Source organism: Corythoichthys intestinalis, chromosome 5, assembly GCF_030265065.1.
Source record: "Corythoichthys intestinalis isolate RoL2023-P3 chromosome 5, ASM3026506v1, whole genome shotgun sequence".
In the NCBI taxonomy this organism is placed as follows: domain Eukaryota; kingdom Metazoa; phylum Chordata; class Actinopteri; order Syngnathiformes; family Syngnathidae; genus Corythoichthys; species Corythoichthys intestinalis.
The window spans coordinates 926,023-951,529 of record NC_080399.1 but is presented as its reverse complement, the minus strand read 5'-3'; the positions used below and the strand labels follow the sequence as shown (position 1 = coordinate 951,529).

Genomic DNA, 25,507 nt, shown 5'->3' with positions numbered 1-25,507 from the left:
CATTTCAGGGCATTTACATCTTACTTCCTGTTGATTTTGAGCCACTTCCTATTCACTCTTGAGTCACTTCCTTTTCAATGTCCCAAAATCAACAGGAAGTGACTGAAAATCAACAGGTAGTGACCCACAAATGCTCCAGTATCAACAGGAAGTGACCTACAAATGTTCCAAAATCGGCAAGGTGACCAAAATGAACATTTTGCCCAGTTACAGGTCACTTCCTGTTCACATCTTACTTCCTGTTGATTTTGAGCCACTTCCTATTCATTCTTGAGTCACTTCCTTTTCAATGACCCAAAATCAACAGGAAGTGACTTATAAATGTCCCAAAATCAACAGGTAGTGACTGAAAATCAACAGGTAGTGACCCATAAATTCTTCAGAATCAACGGGAAGTGACCTAGAAATGTCCACATTCAACAAAGTGGAAAAAATGACCTGAAATGCTCTAAAATGAACTCTTTGCGCAGTTACGGGTCACTTCCTGTTCATTTTAGGGCATTTACATCTTACTTCCTGTTGATTTTGAGCCACTTTCTATTCATTCTTGAGTCACTTCCTTTTCAGTGGCCCAAAATCAACAGGAAGTGACTTATAAATGTCCCAAAATCAACAGGAAGTGACTGAAAATCAACAGGTAGTGACCCATAAATGCTCCAGTATCAACAGGAAGTGACGTACAAATGTTCCAAAATCAGCAAAGTGAACAAAATGACCCGATTGAGTCACTTCCTTTTCAGTGACCCAAAATCAACAGGAAGTGACTTATAAATGTCACAGAATCAACAGGTAGTGGCCCACAAATGCTCCAGTATCAACAGGAAGTGACGTACAAATGTTCCAAAATCGGCAAAGTGACCAAAATGACCCGAAATGCTCTAAAATAGAACATTTTGTGCAGTTACGGGTCACTTCCTGTTCATTTTAGGGCATTTACATCTTACTTCCTGTTGATTTTGAGCCACTTTCTATTCATTCTTGAGTCACTTCCTTTTCAGTGGCCCAAAATCAACAGGAAGTGACTTATAAATGTCCCAAAATCAACAGGAAGTGACTGAAAATCAACAGGTAGTGACCCATAAATGCTCCAGTATCAACAGGAAGTGACGTACAAATGTTCCAAAATCAGCAAAGTGAACAAAATGACCCGAAATGCTCTAAAATGAAACATTTTGCGCAGTTACAGGTCACTTCCTGTTCATTTCAGGGCATTTACATCTAACTTCCTGTTGATTTTGAGCCACTTCTTATTCATTCTTGAGTCACTTCCTTTTCAGTGACCCAAAATCAACAGGAAGTGACTTATAAATGTCACAGAATCAACAGGTAGTGGCCCACAAATGCTCCAGTATCAACAGGAAGTGACGTACAAATGTTCCAAAATCGGCAAAGTGACCAAAATGACCCGAAATGCTCTAAAATAGAACATTTTGCGCAGTTACGGGTCACTTCCTGTTCATTTTAGGGCATTTACATCTTACTTCCTGTTGATTTTGAGCCACTTTCTATTCATTCTTGAGTCACTTCCTTTTCAATGACTCAAAATCAACAGGAAGTGACCTGTAAATGCCCCCAAAATCAACAGGAAGTGGACCTGAAATGCCCCAAAATGTACTAAACAGTTAATTTTGGGCATTTCACACCGTTTTATATTGATTTTTGGGGACTTCCTGTACCTTTTAGGGCATTTATGTGTCACTTCCTGTGTTTTTTCAGGCCACTCCTGTTTATTTTGAGTCACCTCCTATTTATTTTGGGATATTCTCGAGTCAATTCCAATTTTGGGCACCACCTGTGCCTTTTAGGGCATTTATGTGTCACTTCATGTTGATTTTGTGTTACTTCCTATTTATTTTGGGATATTCTCGAGTCAATTCCATTTTTGGGCACCACCTGTCCCTTTTAGGCCATTTTATTAGCCACTTCCTGTTGATTTTAGGGATCTTACAGGTCACTTCCTGTTCATTTTCGGGCATTTGCAGGTCAGTTCTTGTTCATTTTGAGTCACTTTGGGGACGTCCTTGAGCTACTTCCTTTTCAGTAACCCAAAATGAACAGGAAATGACCTGTAAATGACCCAAAATCAATAGGAAGTGGCTCAAAATCAATTGGAAATGAGGTGAAATGCCTCAGAACGAACTCGTTGCTTGGCATTGGCTGCCACTGACCGCCATAGACTTCCGATTCGTTCATTCGCTGCCATCCCTATCACTTCAAACGGATTGGACATTTACTAGCTGTCAGATTTGCCAAAATACGAGCTCGGACCTTTAGCCGCCGGGGCGTCGGCTATGCTCCTAACTCTCGCCCGCTTTCCCCGGCCCGAGTGGCGTCATACTTCCTCTATTGTTCTTTTGAGGCCGGCCGGCGGAGTGATGTCATGACTCTGGAACCGACATACGCACGCGTGATCAAAGCTTCAGCAACGCGCGGAATGACTGACTGCTGCCGTAATGGATTCTATCTGCGATTGTTATCATTTATGACCCGCGCCGAGCTGCAAACTCTATGAGTCATTAGGATGGCGTCAATGTTACATCACCTGTTTTGCAAAGGCAAATATTTTTAATGAAAACATGACATCTTTCGTTAACAGATTTAGCATGCTTGCTTCCGAATACGGTTCATTTCTAAAACCAAAATAATGATGTTTGTAATACTGGTAGCATTATTTATTGATGGTAGCATTAGCATGCCATGTAAAAGCTACCATCTATATATCTTTTTCTTATATAACTTTTCTTCAGGTAAAAGTGTTTGACCCATCGACAGTTCAAACGACCGAAATTCTCATGGCTTTTTGGACCAAAAAATAATAATGAAATATCAAAATGCAAATGACATCATATATACATAAATAGGAAAAAAAAAGTTCGTCACTTTATGCTAAAAACGTGCAGTAGGGCCAAACTTTGCCAAAAACATCCCCATTCATTCTTAGTGGGGAAAATTTCCCATTCATTTTTAAAGGGGGAAAACTTCACTCCTATTGCTTTCCAACCCAAGAGACCCTTTATTAACAGGAAATGCCCCAATATGAACAGGAAGTGCCAGTTAACCCCCCGCCTCCAAATCCACAAGAAGTGACGACGTATCAACGGAAAGTGAAACTGAAATGCCCCAAAATCAACATGAAGTGACCAAATATATAGAGGAAATGTCCCCGAATTGCCCCCAATCAATTGGAAGTGACACTGAAATGCCCTAAAATAAACAGGAAGCGAACCTGAAATGACCCAAAATCAACATGAAGTGTGCCAATATCTAAAGGAGGTGACCCTGGAATCCCTCAAAATCAACAGACCCAATATGAACAGAAAGTTTACCCTGCAATGACCCCAAATCAACCAGAAGTAACTTGATAGCTTTAGGAAAGGACCCTGGAAACCCTCAGATTCTACAGGAAGTGACATTGAAATGCCCCAAAATCAACAGGAAGTGGCCCTGGAATCACTCAGAATCAACAGGAAGTGACACTTAAATGCCCCAAAATCAACAGTGACCCTGAAATGCCTCAGAATCAATAGAAAGTGACTCGATATGTACAGGAAGTGAACCCAAAATTCCCTCTTAATCAACAGGAAGTGACCTAATATGAACAGGAGACCCTGAAATGCCCCCAAATAAATAGGAAGTGACCCAATAAGTCAACAGGAAGTAACCCTGAAGTGCCCCAAAATCAGTAGGAAGTGACCCTGGAATCATTCAAAATCAACAGGAAGTGACACACAATCAATAGTGATCCTGAAATGCCCCCAAATAGATAGGAAGTGACCCAATAAGTACAGGAAGTGAACCCAAAATGCCCCCATATAAACAGGAAGTGACACTGAAATGCCCCAAAATCAACAGGAAGTGACCCTGGAATCACTCTAAATCAACAGGAAGCTACACTTAAATGCCTCGAAATCAACAGTGATCCTGAAATGCCAGAGAATCAATAGGAAGTGACCCGATATGTACAGGAAGTTAACCCAAAATGCCCTCTCAATCAACAAGAAGTGACCTAATATGAACAGGAGGAGATCCTGAAATGCCCCCAAATAGATAGGAAGTGACCCAATAAGTACAGGAAGTGAACCCAAAATGCCCCCATATAAACAGGAAGTGACACTGAAATGCCCCAAAATCAACAGGAAGTAACCCTGGAATCACTCAATATAAACAGGAAGTGACCCTGGAATCACTCTAAATCAACAGGATGCTACACTTAAATGCCTCAAAATCAACAGTGATCCTGAAATACCTCAGAATCAATAGGAAGTGACCCGATATGTACAGGAAGTTAACCCAAAATGCCCTCTCAATCAACAGAAAGTGACCCAATAAGTACAGGAAGTGAACCCAAAATGCCCCCAAATCAACAGGAAGTAACCCTGAAATGCCCCAAAATCTACAGAAAGTGACCTGATAGCTATAGTAAGGGGCCCTGTAAACCCCCAAAATCAACAGGAAGTGACCCCCGAAATGCCTCAAAATTAACAGGAAATGACCCAATATGTACAGGTAGTGAACCCGAAATGCCCACTATTCAACGGGAAGTGACCCTGAAATGCCCCAAAATCAACAGGAAGTGGCCAAATATGTCCAGGAAGTGACCCCGAAATGCGCCAAAATCAACAGGAAGTGAATTGTTGTATCGCCATATCGTGAGATGATCGATATCGTGAGCCTTGTATCACAAATAGTATCGCCGGTTACCCAGAGGTTCACACCCCTAATAGTTAGCGTACGTGACTGAAGCTATATGCTTTTTCAGTTTTACGACTGTCTAAATTGGGCAATGGTCAGCATTTATGGCGTAAAGGTGGCACCCGGATTTTTTGAGCCAAAATTTCACTTCGAAAAATTCCACCTATACGCGAGCATATCTAGTAGTTCTTTTCAACCAAATCGCCTATGTCCGATAGAGAAATGGATGCGTTTCTTGAACGTTGGCTGCCAACCCCTCCTAGTCCAAACAGACAGGACATTTATCGGCGTGGATATCAACGCAGCAATGAGTTCATGTCCCCGGTGGGATGAGCGGGTCCTCGCCTAGCAACTACCTCAGCCCCTTGGCATGGCAGCTGTGTCCTCCTGTAGGCATGACATCACTCTAAGAGCAGTCTTGTTACTGATCCCTTGACAACCGGCACCATCAACACACACACACACACACACACACACACACACACATTAACTCATCGGCTGCTGCCGGACGCTCGAAAAATCTGCAGCTTTGACATTGAGCACACTGTAACTTTCTCAAATGGCCACTAACAACACTCGAACTAAGCACAACACATCCGAGCAATCTCCCAGACTAACATAAAAGATCCTAATGGCAGTCTTCCTCTGAGGAAGAAGTACTTGTTTCCCTATTCGTGTGACATATCAACAAACCAAGATGTATCTCCACCCATCCATCTTCCGCTTAATCCGGGGTCGGGTTGCGGGGGCAGCAGCTTAACCTTTCCCCAGCCATTTCAACTACAACCAAGCCAGCTGAGAGACATAGTTTCTCTAGTGTGTCCTGGGTCATCCCCAAGGCCTCCTGTGGGTGGGACATGCCCGGAACACCTCTTCTGGGAGGCATCTGAACCAGATGCCTGAGCCACCTCAGCTGGCTCCTCTCAACGCAAAGGAGTAGCAGCTCAACCCTGAGTTTCTCCCGGATGACCGAGCTTCTCACCCCCTAAGGGAGAACCCGGACACCCTGCGGAGGAAACTCATTTAGGCCGCTTGTATCCGGGATCTTGTTCTTTCGGTCTCGACCCACAGCTCCTGACCATAGGTGAGGGTAGGAACCTAGATCTGCTGGTAAATCAAGAGCTTCGCCTTTCAGCTCAGCTCCTTCTTCACCACAACGGAACGGTGCAAAGTCCGCATCACTGCAGACGCGGCACCATCCGCCTGTTGATGTCCCGCTCTCTCCTACCCTCACTCATGACCAAGACCCAAGATACTTGAACTCCTCCACTTGGGGCAGGATCTCATCCCGACCCGGAGTGGGCACGCCACCCTTTTCCGACTAAGGACCACAGTCTCTGATTTGGAGGTGCCGATCGTCATTCTGACCGCTTCACACTCTGCTGCGAACTGCTCCAGTGAGAGTTGCAGATCAGAGCTTGATGAAGCCAACAGCACCACTTCATCTGCAAAAAGCAGAGGTGCAATGTTGAGGCCACCAAACTGGACCACATCGACGCTTCGGTTGTGCCTAGAAATTCTGGTCATAAAGTTCTGAACGGAATCTGTGACAGGGCAAACCTTGGCGGAGTCCAACCCTCACTGGGAAGGAACCAGACTTACTGCCAGCAATGCGGACCAAACTCAGCTCTTACCAGGGGCCTCGGTACTCCCAAAGAACCCCTCCACAGGACTCTTCGAGGGTCACTGTCGAACATCTTCTCCAAATCCACAACACACATACTAGTATAGCCTGGTTGGGCAAACTCCTACGCACCCTCAAGGACCCTGCAGAGAGTGTATAGCTGGTCCACTGTTTCACGGCCGGGACGAAAACCACACAGGTCCTCCTGAATCTGAGATTCGACTTCCTGACGGACCCTCGTCTCCAGCACCCCTTTACCAGGGAGGCTGACTAGAAAGATCCCTCTCTAATTGGAACACACCCTCCTGTGTAGAGTCTGCATCACTGCAGATGCTGCATCGATCCACTTGTCGATCTCTCGCTACTCCTACCCTCGTTTGTGATCAAGACCCCAAGATACTTGAACTCCTTCACTTAGGGCAGGATCTCATCCCAACTTGGAGAAGGCCATCTTTTTCCGACTGAGGACCACGGACTCAGATCTGGGGGCGGTGATTTTCATCCCGACTGCTTCACACTCCGCTGCGAACCGCTCCAGTGAGAGTTGGAGATCACGGATTGATGAATCCAACAGCACATAATCTGCAAAAAGCAGAGATGCAATGCTGAGGCCACCAAACCGGACTCCCTCAACGCTTCAGCTGCACCTACAAAATTCTGTCCATAAAAGTTCTGAACAGAATCTGTGACAACGGGCAACCTTGGTGGAGTCCAACCCTCACTGGGAACGGATTGGACCATCTAAGGTCCCTGGAAGGAAATCAGGGTTATCAGTGATCAGGGAGTTAGTTGGATCCTTCTCAAAATTGGTGAGACTGATCATGAGACATATGAGATATAAAGTTATCAGTGATCAGGGAGTTAGTTGGATCCTTCTCAAAATTGGTGAGACTGTTCATGAGACATATGAGATATAAAGTTATCAAAATGGTTAGTTTTCTTTCACAGGCCTGACCTGGGCGGGGTGCCAAAGTCAGCCTTTTTTTGGGCAACACACCATTCAGTAAATGACCACTAACTCCCTGATCCAAGGTTCACTCTTTTTCATATCTGGCATGTATGAGGGATCCCAGCCTGAACACGACTGCATTGAAATATTGCCCAATAGGCCCGACACCCTCTGCTTGGAACAAGAAACGCCCTTTTTTTATGAAACAGGCTCCTCCTCCAAGAGAAAACCATCACTTGACCTCAAACCTGCATCAGGGAAGCCTTAAGACGTCCGTCCAGGTGCCTGATGAAAAATATCGAGGTTTGGTTGAAGCAGAGGGGTCTAAACAGGAAAGTGAAAAGGACCGTCGCCATTTTGTCCCACCGCAGATTTCAAACAGTCGTAACGTGCGACTTACAGTCCGAAAAATACGGTCATCGGAAACCATTTCACGGAATTTTCCAATGTCTAACACGCCAGGTGACTTGGGTTTTGTCACTGTTTATATGTTGTGCCGCCTAGAGTGACGGTAGCCGCTATTTCCGTGGCAGCACGTGCGCTCCATAAATCCCCCAATTAGCACGCCGACTATTCTGAGCAACGCGTTCACGTCATCTCAAAGTCTTCACGAAGATCACTTTTTGTTTTTTTTTCCCTAGCGCCAAGGCATCCGCACTCATTTATGCTCCATTTTTGCCTGATACTCTGTTGTATGTGTTTTTAGGAATGAATTAGACATCAATCGCCGTTGATGGCAGTGAAACATGATTTTTTGGGGTCAAGGATTGGTTTAGCATGGAACAGTGGCTAACAATGCGTTTCCATTCAGCAGTGTAATGTCGTTAAAGCGTTTTCCGCTCCCGATAGCTAAACTTGCGGGCTACATTTTTCTCATTCCATAGTAAAGTGCCATGCCTGTCACATGCAAAATGTCTGCACACCGCAAGCTCGTTGGCTTTGCTGTCTTTTTCTGCAACTGGCTTGGATGTCTATCACCCTTACTAGCAGACAATGAGTTCATTTATGAAATAGTAAGAAGGTTGTTAATCTGTTGGCTTCGTTTTTTTCTTGTCGGACCAAAAATGAACACTTTTTGACCAATATTAACATTTATTTATTTTGACCAACAATTAACCATTTTTTAAAAACTAATCATCATTTTGCTACAGAACATTTACCATTTTGGACGAAACATTAACGCTTTATGTGATATCCAACATTCACCAATTTTTAACCAAATATTAGTAGTTTCATTATCCTAACATTGACCAATTTTTTTTTTTTTTTAATGACCCAACATTAACCATTTAGGATCACACATAACCCTTTTTTTGCTCAACATTCACCAATTTTAGACCAACAATGTGCTTTCTTTGACTCAACATTCACCAATAATGACCAAAAATAAAATCTTTTAACCAAATATTTACCGATTTGACCAAAAATGAACCATTTGCTACCAAACATTCACCAATTTAGACCAAAAATTCTTAATCTTTTACTTATAATAAGTTGTTTTTTACTCAACCAAATATCAGCATTATTTATACACGACATTCACAATTTTTCACCAAAATGTACTATTTCTTTTAAAGGCAACATTCACCGATTTTGACCCATAATTGACAATTGTTATTTACTGAACCAAAAATTAACCTTTTTTCAACCCAACATTCACAAATTTTGACCCCAATTTTTTTTTACTCAAAGATTACCCCTTTTTTTCACAGTTCACCAAATTTTCACCAAAAATTTAGTTTTTTTTTTTTTTTACTCAACCTTCAGCAATTTTAACCAAAAAGTAACCTTTTTTTACCCATCATTTGCCAATTTTGACCAAAAATGAATTTTTCCTGACTCAACATTCACCAAATTGACCCAAAATTAACAATTTTTTTTTACCAAACCAAAAATTAACCTTTTTTTAACCCAACATTCACCAATGTTGACCAAAAATTAATTTTTTTTTACTCAACAAGATTTTTTTAAACTAATTTCCCCAAATTTTCACCAAAGATTGCGCAACATTTTGACCAAAAAAAATTAATTTTTTTTTTACTCAACCAAATGACCACTTCATTTTTTAATCAAATTTTCAACAAACATTTGCCATATTTTTACCCAACATTCAACAATTTTTGTCAAAAATTAACAATATTTTTTACTCAACCAAACATTGCCCTATTACTTTTACGCAACATTCATCAGATTTTCACCAAAAACTATTTTTATTGAAAATTCAGCAATTTTATTGTGAAAGATGAAGTTATTTCCACAGAAAATGAGCAGTTTTTACAAATATTGACATTTTTCTTGGCTCAACATTCACCAAATTTGACCCAAAATTAACAATTGTTTTACTGAACCAAAAGTTAACCTTTTTAACCCAACATTCACCGATTTTAACCAAATATTAACATTTTTTTACTCAACCACATTACCCCTTAATTTTTGGTGAAAATGTGGTGAGAATTGAGTAAAAATAAACTTTTTTTTTTTTTTTTAAACTCAACATACAGTAAATTTGACCCAAATTAATAATTGTTCTTAACTGAGCCAAAAGTTACCTTTTTAACCCAACATTCACAGATTTTAACCAAATGTTAACATTTTTACTCAACCAGGTTACCCCTTTATTTTTACTCAAATTTCATAAAATTTTCACCAAAAATGAACAATATTTTAAAACTTAACATGCAGCAAATTTGACTGATTTTTTTTTTTTTTAACTCAACTAAAAATTAACCTTTTTAAACCCAACTTTCAATTTCGACCAAAAATTTAAAATATTTTTTTATTTAACCAAAGATTATCCCTTTACTTTTACCCAAAATTCAAAAATTTTCACCAAAATAATTTTTTTTTACCAAAATTCAGCAATTTTTGATGAAGAATTAACAATTTATTTGCCAAGAAAATGAGCAATTTTGACCAAAAATGTGCAATTTATTTACGCAACATTCACCAATTTTGACCAGAACAGTGTGGAGGTTTTTGATCAGTTTGCGTAGTTTGAGTCTTGTAAGTAGTTTCAGCTAAAGTTACCGTGGTTACCATCAATGGCAGCCAAAGAGTCAAAGCTGCAGGTTTCATACACGGATAAAAATAAGAATAGCGACTTATCCAGGATGAGCACAAAAATTTTTGCAGCAAAACCAAGAGCGATAGAAGTATCATGCAGCTGAACTACCTGCTAGTACGTAACCTTCCCCAATAGAGGCCAGCTCTGCAGCTCGCATATTTCTTGGCTGACTCAGGAATGTGGTTACATGCCTTGGACATTAGCTATGACGGCGTTCTGGGAGGGAGGAGGGGGCGTCGGCCTCGCGGCGAGTGAGCTCATTCACCCCCGAGCTCCGTCGTCATCCCCTGTTGCCGAGAGCGCCGTCGGAGAGAGGAGGGAGGGAGCGAGCGAGCGAGCGGGAGGAGTTTTCTCCGAGCCAATGGGAGACGCCGAGAGCCCGGCGGCGCAACAATAGCCGCTCGCTCTTCTCGCCGCGGACTCGCTAAGACGCTCAGAGCAGCCGCGGGCGCCGTTCAGACGGATAACGCGCTCCTTCTTCCTCCCCTGGCCGTCGTTTTTTCATCAAAACCGGCACGATTCCTCAATATTTCTGGGATTTTTCACTTTTTTTTTTTGCACCAGTGTCAGATTCGGGCCCTGGTTTTTTTTGAGGTCGGTTCTCAAAGGAGCTCGTATCATAACTTCGCTTCGGTCCTTCTGGGAGTTTGCCGGTTTTCTCGGGGATGCCACTCAATGTGGTGATTTCCACTGCAGAGGCTCACTTTTGGACGGATCCGCGGGACGCCGACATGAGGTTGAAGATCAGGGTCCGCAGGATGAAGGAGGGGAGAGAGCTACGAGGTGCGTACCCACCTGGATGTGTCTGCAGAACCGCTTGAACGATGGAGTTTCAGCGCCGTTGGGGGCGTTAGACGTCCGATCCGCTTGGACTGGGATCGTGGATCGGACGTCTATCGCCGTCAATGGCAAGCAATGAATTCAAAGTAACGCATGGTGAGAAAATGATGCTGCTTGACCATTGGGGGAACCAGAAGGTGCAATTTGTAGAGACATTGCGATGGTGGCTTTGCTGATGGCTGGTATATTGGGTCACTTCCTGTAGATTTTTGGAGGATTTTAGGATCACTTCTTGTCGATATTGGGTCACTTCCCTGTTATTCGGGTGTCACTTCCATTTGATTTGGGGGCATTCAGGGTCACATCCTGTTGATATGAGTTCACTTCCTATTGATTGAGGGGCATTATAGGGTCACTTCCTGTTGATATGGTTCCATTTCCTATTGATTGGATAGCATTTTAGGGTCACTCCGTGTTGATTTCAGGTCCTCTGTTTATTGGGGGGCATTTCAGGGTCACTTCCTGTTGATGTCTGGTCACGTGCTGTTGATTTGGGACATTTTGGAGGTCATTTTATTACCTAACATTCACTAATTTTGACCTTTTTTTTACCCGACATGATTCATTTGGGGCCCTTTTTTGTGCAACATAAACTGTTTTTAACCAAAAATGTACTTTTTTTGACTCAACATTCAGCAATTGTGACCAAAAATCAACCAATTATAAGCAAACATTCACAAATTTTGACCAAAACAAATAACTCATTTTTGTTTTTTCTATTGCTTTTTACTCGACCAAATATCACCAGTATTTTTACACAACATTCACAATTTTTCACCAAAAATGTAATATACTTTTACTCTACATCCACCAATTTTAATCCAAACATTTTTTTTTACTCGACCAAAGAGTAAAAACTTATTATTTGACTGAGAACTTATTTACTCAGTTCACCAAATTTTCATCAAAAATGTACTATTTTTTTACTCAACATTCTGCAATTTTAACCAAAAAATAACCTTTTTTTTTTTTTTACCCAATATTCAGCAATTTTCACCCCAAACCAACATTTTTTTTTTTTTTAATTCAACCAGAATTTACCTTTTTTTAACAATTCATCAATTTTGACCAAAAATGAACAATTTTCTATCAAACATTCACCAATTTGGACCAAAAATGAACAATTTTCTACCAAACATTCACCAATTTGGACCAAAAATGAATTAATTTTTTACTTAAATTAACCTTTGTTTTTTACTCAACCAAACATTTTGCTGGTATTTTACATTCAGCAATTTTGACCAAAGAATAACTTTATTTTTACCCAACATTCATCAGTTTTCACCAAAAATGTACTATTTTTTTACTCAACATTCAGCAATTTTGACCCACAATTAACAATTGTTTTGTACTGAACCAAAAATGAACCTTTTTAACTCATCACCCTGTGTGATTCCAGAATAAAAATCATATACATTAAATTTTGACCAAAAATTAATTTTTTTTAATAGACTTAAGAGTACCCCTTATTTACTCAGTTCACCAAATTTTCACCAGAAATCTACTATTTTTTTAACTCAACATTCAGCAATTTTGACCACAATTCAATTTCAAAATTTGTTGCTATCAGGTTACTTGTGATTTGGAGACATGTCGGGTTCACATCCTGCCGATATCGGTTCACTTCCTGTTGATTGGGGGGGATTTTAGGGTCACTTCCTGTTTATTTGTTGGCATTTTGGAGTCACTTTTTGTTGATTTCAGGTCACTTGCTGTTGATTTGGAGGCATTTCAGGATTACTCCCTGTTAAAACCGCTTCAATTCCTGTTGATTGGGGGCATTTTGAGGCCACTTCCTGTTTATCTGGGGGCATTTCCTGTTGCTGTCGGGTCACGTGCTGTTGATTTGGGGCATTTTGGAGGTCACGTTTTGTTGCTATCAGGTTACTTTTGATTTGGGGACATTCCGGGGTGACTTCCTGTCCGTATCAGTTCACTTCCTGTTGATTTTGGGGCTTTCAGGGTCACATCCGGCCGATATCGGGTCACGTGCTGTTGATTTGGGGCCATTTTGGAGGTCACTTTCTGTTGATTTCAGGTCACTTTAGATTTGGGGGCATTTCAGGGTGACTTCCTGTTCATATCGGTTCATTTCCTGTTGGTTTGGGGGTATTTTGGGTCACTTACAATGGAATGGTGAATGTAGCCATTGGAAATGAATGGGAAAGTTTTGGGCAAATTTTGGTGTTTTTGCCGTAAGAAAAATTATAGCTTGGTGTACTTCAAAATGAACTCTTTGGCTTTTTGAATGTTTTTTACTTTTTTTTTTTAATCTAAAAAAACAAAACTATATATTCTGTATTATTTCATTTCTCCTTTCTTTTTAATTACTTTTTATTTTTGCATGTTTTTAATCAAATTTAATTTTGAAGTATATATTATACTTCTTCATTGTACATTTTTGTGTACAGCTGGGACAGGAAAGTGCTCTTGTTTTACCCGACTAAAATACTCAACCGGTGTCCATTTTGGGACAGAGGACTCTTTAGCTTATTTATTTTTGTAGTTTGTAATATTTTTCATTGAATTTCATTTTGAAGTATTTATTTGTCTTTTTTTTTTAGTTCTTTATCGTACATTTTTTTTATTTGAAAAAAGTGGGAGACTAGCAGTGAACGACCCTCCCGCTAACTTCAAACGTGATCGGACGTCTCGGCCCTTTCGGTGGCAGCCAACGAGTTGACAGCCGTGATTTAGAAAAGATGACATCACCCTCATCTGCGCGCTGTCAATCTTGTCTGTTTTGACACAGTCGCTTTCTTTCTGCCGGCCCGCCGTTCGCCCTTTGTGCGGCCGAGTGGGACGCGTGCGCGATGATGTCATGTTCGCATTCAAATGCTAATGTACCCTCGTGGGACCGAGGGGACAGCTGGAGGGGCCCGCTGGATGGCGTCATGTCTACCCTGATATGAACCCAAGAGGGGGGAGGCTTTTGTGGAGGCGACCTGGGCCCCCCAAAAAAGGCTTTTTAAACCATTTTTTCCCTCCAATTTTCATTATTTTCACCATTTTTTTAAACTTGTTTTTTGGAATGAGGGGCTGTTTGTTTTAAAAGAATCATCAATAAATACATAAGAAACTAGAAAGATGTTGAATTTCAAGCTAGGTATTAGTGATAGATAGGCAGTAGGCGTCCGATTTCAGATTTGATCACAGTATTTGATCCGATGCGGATTGAAACTGGATTGTAGTCTGAATAGTCACAAAGCACAGAAACCACATACAGGATGATAGTTTCATATCAGATGCTTGTCAGTCATCTTAGATGACTGTTTTTTGGGGGTTTTTTGACCGTTGTGACATCACTCTATGTTAGATGACGCCTTCGTTGCCAAAGCAACCTGTCAGTAATGTGGCTCAGTCTGAACAGGGCCAGATCTGATTTAGACACTTGCTAAAACAGTCAAAATACCATTGGAATCAGATATGCCTGCAGTCTGAACACAGCCTTAGTAGCACGAATTGTTCATTGATGGTAGGTAGTTTTGCATGTAATTGAAAAGCTACGATCTATGATATTCCTTTTCAAAATGCTACACGTACTTTTTGTCCAAATAACATCCTTGTTACATTAAAAAATTCACAACGCTAAGGAGCACAAAAGTTCTATTCAGTTTTAGCTAATAACGTACGGTTCGGCTAAAATTTGTCCCAAAAAATACTCGTTCATTTCTAAGGGATCAAAATTTCAGTTCATTTCCAATGGCCCTATTTGCCTGCCATATATGTCAATAGCACAAAAACCTCCATTCACTCCAAGTGACCCCCACCCCCCAAATCAACAGGAAATGACCCAATATGAACAGGAAGTGACCCTGTACCACCCCAAAACCAACAGGAAGTGAACCCATATCTACAAGTGACCCTGGAATGCCTCAAAATCAACAGGAAGTGACTCCTGAAATGCCCTAAAATCAACAGGAAGTGACCCAATATGAACAGGAAGTCACCCTGTACCGCCCCAAAACCAACAGGAAGTGACCCAATATCTACAAGTGACCCTGGAATTCCTCAAAATCAACAGGAAGTGACCCAATATGAACAGAAAGTAGACCCTAACTGCTTCAAAATCAACAGGAAGTGACTCCCTAAATGCCATAAAATCAACAGGAGGTGACCCTCGAATGCCTCAAAATCAACAGGAAGTGACCCAATATGAACAGGAAGTAAACCCTAAATGCCCCAAAATCAACAGGAAGCGATCCAATATGAACAGGGTGTCCAAGTTCCCTCAAAATGAATAGGAAGTGACCGTGAAATTCTTCTAAATCAACAGGAAATGACCCAATATGAACAGGAAGTGACCCTGTACCACCCCAAAACCAACAACCATTATCTAAAAGTGACCCTGGAATTCCTCAAAATCAACAGGAAGTGACCCAATATGAACAGGAAGTCCAAGAGCCCTCAAAATTAATAGGAAGTGACCCTGAAATGCTCCAAAATCAACAGGAAGTGACCCAATGTAAACAGGAAGTGAACCTGAAATGCTCCAAATTAACAGGAAGTGACCCAATATCTACAGGAAGTCCCAGATGCCTCAGAATCAACAGGTAGTGACCCAGTATGAACAGGAAGCAAACAAAATGCCCCATAATAAACAGCAAGTTATCCAATATCTACAGGAAGTCCTAAATTCCTCAAATTTAACAGGAAGTGACCCTCAAATGCCCCAAAATCAGCAGGAAGTGACCCAATATGAGCAGGAAGTGAATCCAAAATGCCCCAAAGTCAACAGGAAGTGGCCCAGTGCCTACAGGACGTCCTAAATGCCTCAAATTTAACAGGAAGTGACCCTCAAATGCCCCAAAATCAGCAGGAAGTGACCCAATATGAAGAGGAAGTGAATCCAAAATGCCCCAAAGTCAACAGGAAGTAACCAAATATGTAGTGGGAGTGACCCAGAAATGTCCCTAAATAAACAGGGAGTGACCCGATATCTACAGGAGCACTTCTTGAGAATGTACCGGTACGGACCACTTTCATTCCAAAAATGGGATGTCATTTCCAGATTGCATTATTTTTACTAGTGTAAAAATATGGGCAACGGTATCTGCAAAACAATACTTCCTTATGTAACACTGGCCACTAGGTGGTGCAAATCACAATGACTAAAGAGGATCACACCGTTTTTTTGGGGGTGAAAACCAAAAAAATGGTTTAAGCTAGTGACCAACTTGTTTCACCTGACAAAGGGTTAGGGTTTGGCTAATCTTACGAAATCCTAAACGGTGCAGGCGGGCCTTGAAATCTGTAAAAAAGCCAAGGCAGATGCGGGAAGGAGGGCACTGTGTCGCCACGGGCAGCGTTCCTTCTCCAGCCAGCGCTGACTTCCTTTTTCCGTTTCCCTGATTCCTTGCTTATGCAACCGCTTAATGACTCCCTCCCCCTCTTCGTCTTTATCCTTCCAGCGCTTTCTGTGTACTTCTTGGCCGCTTTTCCTCATCCCTCATTTCTTGTAATGAACTGCAGTCCAATTGAAATTTTACCATGGCGAGCAGATGTGGGGATCCAAAATACATGTTGTATAGCTAGCGGCGGTATCCAAACTTCTGCCCAGTTTTGGTTGGCCTAAATATCATTAAAACCTGAACAAGAAGCGTCAATTCAGCCTATATTTTTTCGCACCTCTCAGTTTAAACACTAGATGGAGCCAATGACTTAGACGGTAGCTTAGGGGTTAAAACTAAAGGTCCAATCGGGCAGATATGTGGAGTTTTTTCAAAATCGCCCAATATCGGCTGATGTAATGGCTGTTTGGGTGATTTGGCACCACCTAGTGGCCATTGTTATAAAATATAACAAGTACTTTTGATGAGGGCTTTGCGTGTAATGCAAAAGCTACCGCCTTTGATATTCCCCCCCCCATGGCGTTTCGTCCCCCGAATTGATGACCCCCAAAATCAACAGGACGTGACCTCCTAAATGCTTCTAAATCAATAGGAAGTGACCCCGAAATGCCCCAAAATCAACAGCAAGTGACCCCTGAAATGCCCCAATGTCAACAGGAAGTGACCCCGAAATGTCACAAAATCAACAGGAAGTGACCCCTGAAATGCCTCACCAACAGGAAGTGACCCCGGAATGCCCCAAAATCAACAGGAAGTGACCCAATATGAACAGGAAGTGACCTCGGAATGCCCCAAAATCAACAGGAAGTGACCCAATATGAACAGGACGTGACCTCAGAATGCCCAAAAATCAACAGGAAGTGACTCAATGTGAACAGAAATTGACCCCAGGATGCCCCAAAATCAACAGGAAGCAATCCAATATGAACAGGAAGTGACCCAATATGAATGTCACATCAACAGGAAGTGACCTCAAAATGTCCCAATAGTAGTAGGAAGTAACCCCCGAAATTCCCTCAAATGAACAGGTGACCTCGAAATGCCCCAAAATCAACAGGAAGTGACCCAATATGAGCAGGAATTGACCCCAGGATGCCCCAAAATCAAAAGGAAGCGATCCAATATGAACAGGAAGTGACCCAATATGAATGTCACATCAACAGAAAGTGACCCCCGAAATTCCCTAAAATCAACAGGTGACCCCGGAATGCACCAAGATGAACAGGAAGTGACCCCTGAAATGCCCTAAAATCAACAGGAAGTGACCCCCGAAATGCCCCAACATTGACAGGAACTGAACCCTGAAATGCCCTAAAATCAACAGGAAGTGACAGCGAAATGCCACAAAATCAACAGGAAGTGACCTCAAAATGCCCCAACACTATCAGGAAGTGACCCCGAAATGCCCCAACAGCAGGAAATGACCCTGAAATGCCCCAAAACTTATAGGAAGTAACCCCGAAATGCTTCGACATCAACAGGAAGTGACATAATATCTACAGGAAGTCAGAGATGCCTTATAATCAACAGGAAGTGACCCCGGAATGCCCCAATATGACCAGGAAGTGACCTCAGAATGCCCCAAAATCAACAGGAAGTGACCCCAGAATGCCCCAAAATCAGCAGGACGTGAATAGTTGCTTCCTGGTCCTGCCTCTTTCTCCCGATTGGCTAGCACATCAGACGAAGTGGAGGTTTGCAACACGCTCCTGCGCGATCAATCAATCAGGAAGTACCATTTTGCTCGTTAGAAACTTCTTATCTGACAACTATTCTCGATACTTTTTTCCTTTTGTGTGTGTGTCAGCGTGTCGAGGTGGAAGCGCTTATCTGTCCGCGCTGAACATGAACTCATCATCCCGGTTGACCTTGTGATGTCATGTTGGGAGACAGCTGTGTGTGCGCGCGTTTGTTTTCAATGACTTCATTGTGTGCGTGTGTGTGTTTGCTCTGACACGCGGCTTTTCTTTTCTGGAGAATGTGAGGTCACGTCTCTGCAGCTCTTTTGACACTCTGGCGTGTGCGCTAAATCATCCCGACAAGGGGAACGCCGTGAGCTAAGCGGCGGGCCGACGGCGCCGTCAGGGGGAGGTTATGTGACAATAAGGTGAAGCTGGGGCAAGAAAAATTTTAGCGTGGCGGCTTTACTGTTGTCACAATACTAACATTTTCAATCAAGGGCGTAGGTTTGCATTGGGACGGTAGGGACAAAACACGAGCAACTTTTTAGGATGCTCACATTGTCCCCACCAACTTCCACCACTTCCCATATGTTTTAATTGTTGCAATTGACCACATCATTATGAAGTGAATTATTTTCATTATGTTCGGACTTACATGTACCTAGGGCTGCAGCTATCGAATATTTTAGTAATCGAGTAATCGACTGAAAATTCTATCCAGTAATCGGATAAAACAAATATATTTTTAGGTGAAGAGCAATTATAAATATACATGAGAAAACAAGACATTTCATCTAATCTTTAACCATTTTCAGTCAATGAATGTCTTTATTTTCGATGTATATTGTTGAAAACAGCCAACAATTGCATCTCAGATGTAACTAGAATTAAAAAAAAAAAAGACTAATTCACTGCTTTCACTCAAAAAACCATTAGATCTTATTTAAAAAAAAATACATATATATATATATACCTAAAAATTTCGTTACGCTTGACAACACACATCACTTAAAAGTTAGGATTTTTTTTGCCACGTGTTTCAACTGAATTTCTATTTGTGTCAAGCCATTTTGAAGTTCTAATTAAGTTTTAAGTTAGTCTAAACTGTAAGTCCTGATAGGATTTGGAGTTTTTGCAGTGTTCAAAATAAATGTATGATACAGGCTGTATTGGAGCACATTAGGGACCAGTGCTACTTGGTGTTTTATCCAGCAATGACTACTGCGCTAAAATTGATAGTTAGCATTATTGAGTTTTTATTTGACACCCTCATCACTCCACAACGCTGTTATGTTAAAGCCTGTATGTAAGACACGTTAGCCACGCATGGACAGTGGTCATAATTAGTAGAAACCTACCCCTCCGCAGGGCTAACGTTGCGTGAGCTAGTGACAGTAAGGTTAATCTTATTTATTAGCACTTAGCGCTCTTTATTAGCGCTTAGCGCTCTACTGCTTTAAAATGGCGGCTGTTTACTAACGCTGCCCAGACGCAGCCGAGTCTGTCATTGCGCATCTAGTTCAACATACATGTGATCTCTGAGACTCATCAGACGCTACCTGCTATCAACGTAGCATCGTGCGGGCTAGTATTTAGCAAAGTCGGCGTCATTTGTAGCGGGTGTCGGCTGGTGTAAGTTGTTTTTTTGCTTCTTCCTCTATGCACTTGACATCAGCGCATTGTCCCGCATTAAAAGTAGTCCGAGCAGAACGTGATGCTTGGAGCTGTCAAAATAAACGATTACTCGAGGTGAATAAAATTACTCGGATCAGTTTTTAAACTCGAGTTACTCTTTTCACTTGCTGAATGTGCCAATCAATGTTTTTCCTCCAAAACGCACAATTTGAATGGCTAATAACTTGGACCCCACAGACACCCACACATTAGATATTAACGATATTAGAAGGGTTTTTTTTTCCCCAGCCAGCAGCAGCCACTGTAAGAAATGTAAAAATATGTCAATGTTATGGAAGTGGGGAACACACCACTAATTTTGCTACTGAAAGTCTGACCTGCATCAGAGTTGGCATAACGTTAAACTGTGTGAACTTGCAAACCTGCAAAAGTCGATTAGGTCGCTGCTTACAGAGTCCTCCTTTATGTGTTTTGTACTGTTAACGTTAATTGAACTGTGAAAAATGTAGTGAACCGAGTTTTACCCCTTTCTCTCCAATTTTACTTTTAATTTTATTTATGTGGTCTTAAAGCAGCCCACAGGAGCTTTAATTTTTTTTTTTTAGTTTGGTTGTGCTTGTGGACAAAAGCAGTAGTTTACCTGGAAAACGAAATTTTTATTTTTTTTTTGTTATTTCCTAATAACATTTTCAGTTATATTTAATTTCTTTATTTAGGCAATGTTGAGTGGTATTAAGACAAATGTTTAATTTTTTGCAGTCCTGGATAGTTAAGGGATGATTAAAAAGTTTCTATGTATTGTGAATGTTAATATAATTTATGTTCAAATAATGCGAGTTAAATGTGCTCATAAAATCCGGAAAGTTTTCAAATTGCTTCTTTGATATTTTTTTTAAAACAAAGGTTTGAATTGAACGGTGTTGGCTGAACCAATACACGTAAAAGTTAGTCAATACAGATTTATTTTTGCATTGATCATTAAGAATGTCCCGTCCCCAGCAAAAAGTGTTGGTACAGGTTAATTATGGCATATCGTCCCTACCAATATTGAGACCAAACCTACGCCCTTGTTTTCTATACTATTTATATTCAATTAAAAGCAATTTAGAAATGGAAATAAAAACAAAAAGATATCTAAAAGTCAAAAGACAGTTAAAAATTCAAATAGGAAAAAGCACAAGTCATACTTAACAGATTTGATCAAGAAGGGCAGTTAGCGATAGGCTATCACAAACAATAGGGGTTTTGAGCTCGGTTGACATGCGTCAAAAAGCCCGAAAAACTTGTCGTTTCGGTCTATTTTTAGAAGTCTGCGCGTTGCGCACTTTCTCCCCAGGCGTGCTGTTGCGCAAACGTCTTCGTAGGAATGTCCCGTCTTGTGTACTTGTAACAAATGTTCTCACGTCCAAAGGGAAATGCTTGTCGGGTGACGTCACCATTTTCCTGTTTGTCTCTAGGAACTGGTCTCTTTTCTTATTACAATGCGCTCCAGGAACCGCTCAAATAGATTTTTCTTAAGGCTGTCAAACGATTAAAATTTTTAATCGAGTTAATTACAGCTTAAAAATTCATTCATCGTAATCAAGAACTACTAAAGAAACATTTGGAAAACTTCCAGAATAAATGTCTGGATTTTATTAGCAAATTTAATTGCATCATTTTAACACAAATTATATTAACATACACAAGAAATTGTTCATCATCTCTTCAGTATCCAGGAATGCCAAAAAAAACAACATTTGTACCACTATTATTTTTTTATACGATTTTTTTTTATATACAGTACCTCTATTACATTTATAATAGGCCTGTCAAACGATGAAAATTTTTAATCGAGTTAATCACAGCTTTAAAATTAATGGTAATTAATCGCAATTCAAACCATCTATGAAATATGCCATATTTTTCTGTAAATTATTGTTGGAATGGAAAGATAAGACGGATATATACATTCAACATACGGTACATAAGTACTGTGTTTGTTTATTATAACATTAAATCAACAAGATGGCATACACATTATTAACTTTCTCTTAAAGCGATCCATGGATAGAAAGACTTGTAGTTCTTAAAAGATAAATGTTAGTACAAGTTATAGAAATGTTATATTAAAACCCCTCTTAATGTTTTCGTTTTATTGAAATTTGTAAAAAAAAAAAAAAAAAATTAATCAAAAAATAAACTAGTAGCTCGCCATTGTTGATGTCAATAATTACACCATGCTCACTCATGGTACTAACCCATAAAACCAGTTGGACCCAAGCGCCAGCAGAGGGCGCCAAACACCAAAAAACAAGTAACGGACATTACACTGTACTGTACATTTTAATCTGTTTGAGCGGGGCATGTGCGTTAATTGTGTCAAATATTTTAACATGATTGATTTGAAAAATTAATTACCGCCTGTTAACGCAATAATTTTGACAGCCCTATTTTTGGGGGGGGAGGGGGTGGAATACTTCCTGTTAAAAAGGCTCTAAAAAACTAGGCAAATTTATTTGTATAGCACAATTCAACACAAGGCAATTAAAATGCTTTACACTTCCGGCCAAAAGTACTGGCACCCCTGCAATTCTGTCAGATAATGCTGAATTTCTCCCAGAAAATGATTGCACTTACGATCTTCATTGATTTTGCTTGCAATGAAGAAACACATAAGAGAATGAAAAATGATCATTTTAACACAAAAGTCCAAAAATGGGCTGGACAAAAGTATTGGCACCCTCAGCCTCATTCTTGGTAGCACAACCCAACTGCGAACAACCGCTTTCGGAATCCATGAGTTTCTTACGATGCTCTGCTGGAATTTTAGACCGTTTGTCTTTGGCCAACTGCTCCAGGTCTGCCATTTTCAGATCTCTCCACAGGTGTTTTATTGGATTCGGGTCTGGCCACTTTAGTAGTCTCCAGTGCTTTCTCTCAAACCATTTTCTAGTGCGTTTGGGTCATTGTCCTGCTGGAAGACCTCTTAGGGAGACCCAGCTTTCTACATTATGCTGCAAAATTTGTTGGTAGTCTTCAGACTTTAAAATGCCATGCACACGGTCAAGCAGTCCAGTGCCAGAGGTAGCAAAGCAACCCCAAAACATCAGGAACCTCCTCCATGTTTGACTGTGGGGACCGTGTTCTGTTCTTTGAAGGCCTTGTTTTTTCCCCCTGTAAACTCTATGTTGATGGCTTTTCCCAAAAAGCTCTACTTTTGTCTTCCAAAACGTTTTTGGCTTTGTCAGGTAAGTTTTGGCAAACTCCAGCCTGGCTTTTTTATGTCTCTGGGTCAGAAATGGGGTCTTCCTGGGTTTCCTACCATAGTCCCTTTTCATTCAGATGCTGACAAATAGTACAGATTGAAACCGTTGTACCCTCGGACTGCGGGACAGCTTGAACTTGTTTGGATGTTAGTCGAGGTTCTGTATCCACCATTCACACAATGTTTGGTGTAAATCTCTCGTCAGTTTTTCTTTTCCGTCCACATCTAGGGAGGTTAGCCACAGTTCCGTGGGCATTACACTTTATTGATGACACAGGAAGATTCAGGTCTTTGGAGATGGACTTGTAGCCTTGAGATTACCCATGCTTCCTCACAATTTTGCTTCACAAGTCCTCAGACAGTTCTTTAGTCTTCTTTCTTTTCTCTTTATCCACACACAAGGACACAGGACGGAGGTTGAGTCAACTTGAATCCATTTTAACTGGCTGAAAGTGTGATTTAGTGATTGCTACCACCTGTTATGTGCCACAGGTAAGTCACAGGTGCTGTTAATGACACAAATTAAAGAAGCATCAGATGATTTTTCAAAGGGTGCCGATACTTTTGTCCAGCCCATTTTTGGACTTTTGTGTAAAATGATCATGATTTCATTTTTTCCCCCATTCTCTTTTGTGTTTTTTCATTGTAAGTCAAATAAATGAAGATATAACTACCAAAACATTTGTAATTGCAATCATTTTCTGGGAGAAATTGAGCAGTCTTACAGAATTGCAGGGGTGCCAGAAGTGTAGGTGGATTTGGAATGCCACCTTGGCAATATTGACCCCATTGTTGGGCAAAAATGGCAACCAAGGTTATGAAAATGTCAACGTTTACATGCTTCGCGCTGCTTTAAAACTGCAGGAGAAGTTATCTTATCATTTGTTCCACATCAATCAACGGAGCGTCGATGTCATCTCTCCGTCAGTTGCCATTAATAGCCGAGAGACTGACGTCGAACTTCAAGGAGCGGCACAAGTGTGGCTTCTCTCTGCTGCTGACGTCGGGCTTTCAGCATGCTTCTCACTCGGCTGCTTTTGCGCTCTTTATCAGCGATTAGTTAGGAATTTTAGGTTGTTTTTTTTTTTAAAAAACATTGTGTTTTGGGGCTTTTGTTTAAGGGTTAGGGTAACAACATTAAATTGAGTTTTGACCTATAAATCCACACTTCTTGTTCATTTTTTTGGGCTATTCCGGGCCATGTCCTGTACATTTTGGATCATTTACTAGTTCATTTTAGGGCTTTTCCAGGTGATGTTCAGTTTATTGGTCACTTTCTGTTTCAGGGCATTTCCGGGTCACTTCCTCTTGATTTTAGTTTACTTCCTGGACATTTAGGGGTGTCCTCCTGGGGTTGTATCTCGGACATTTTGGATCATTTCCAGTTCGTATTCGGGTGATTTCCAGTTAATTGTTCACTTCCTGTTGATTTTGGGGCATTTCCAGGTCACTTCCTCTTGATTTTAGGTCACTTCCGGTACATTTTGCAGTATTCTGGGGTCATATCTGATCATTTCCAGTTAATTTGAGGGCATTTCTGGGTAACTTCTAATTCATTGGTCACTTCCAGTTGGTTTTGCACCATTTCCATGTCACTTTCTGTACATTTTAGATCATTTCCAGTTGATTTGAGGACATTTCTAGGTCAGTTCCTGTTTATTGATCGCTTCCTCTTGGTTTTGGGCCACTTCCTGTTGATTTTAGGTCACTTCCTGTACATTTTGCGGTATTCTGGGGTCACATCCTGATCATTTCTAGTTGATTTGAAGGCATTTCTGGGAGACTTCTAATTCATTGGTCACTTTCGGTTGGTTTTGCAGCATTTCAATGTCACTTTCTGTACATTTTAGATCATTTCCAGTTGATTTGAGGACATTTCTAGGTCAGTTCCTGTTTATTGATTGTTTCCTGTTGGTTTTGGGCCATTTCCAGGTTACTTCCTGTTGATTTTAGGTCACTTCCTGGACATTTTGGTGCATTTAGTGGTCACTTTCTGCACATTTTGGATCATTTTCAGTTGATTTGAGAGCATGTCCAAGTGACTTGCAGTTTGTTGGTTTTGCAGCATTTCCAGGTCACTTTCTGTTGACTTTAGGTCACTTCCTGTACCTTTTGGGGTATTCTAGGGTCATATCCCGATCATTTCCAGTGATTTGAGGGCAATTTTGGGTGACTTCTAATTCATTGGTCACTTCCAGTTGGTTTTGCACCATTTCCATGTCACTTTCTGTACATCTTGGATCATTTCCAGTTGATTTGAGGACATTTCTAGGTCAGTTCCTGTTTATTGCTCGTTTCCTGTTGGTTTTGGGCCATTTCCAGATTACTTCGTGTTAGTTTTAGGTCGCTTCCTATACATTTTGGGGCACTTAGTGATCACTTTTTGGACATTTTGGATTATTTCCAGTTGATTTGAGGGTATG

The 25,507-nt window shown here is 40.9% G+C and overlaps 1 protein-coding gene across 6 annotated transcripts in view; it reads left to right on the top strand.

The window, feature by feature from the left end:
- The window catches only part of dusp8a (dual specificity phosphatase 8a), a 128,507-nt gene that overhangs the window by 93,379 nt on the left and 9,621 nt on the right, over positions 1-25,507 (top strand). The window contains exon 1 of one of the 6 annotated variants that reach the window (XM_057835706.1): positions 10,136-11,112. The exons of 4 other annotated variants lie outside the window; for them this stretch is intronic. In XM_057835706.1, the coding sequence (XP_057691689.1) occupies positions 10,995-11,112 (118 nt within the window). In that variant the 5' untranslated portion in view covers positions 10,136-10,994. Of the gene's footprint in view, positions 1-10,135; positions 11,113-11,219; positions 11,266-25,507 lie in introns of those variants that run through there. One more of the 6 variants, XM_057835707.1, reaches the window with a different exon arrangement.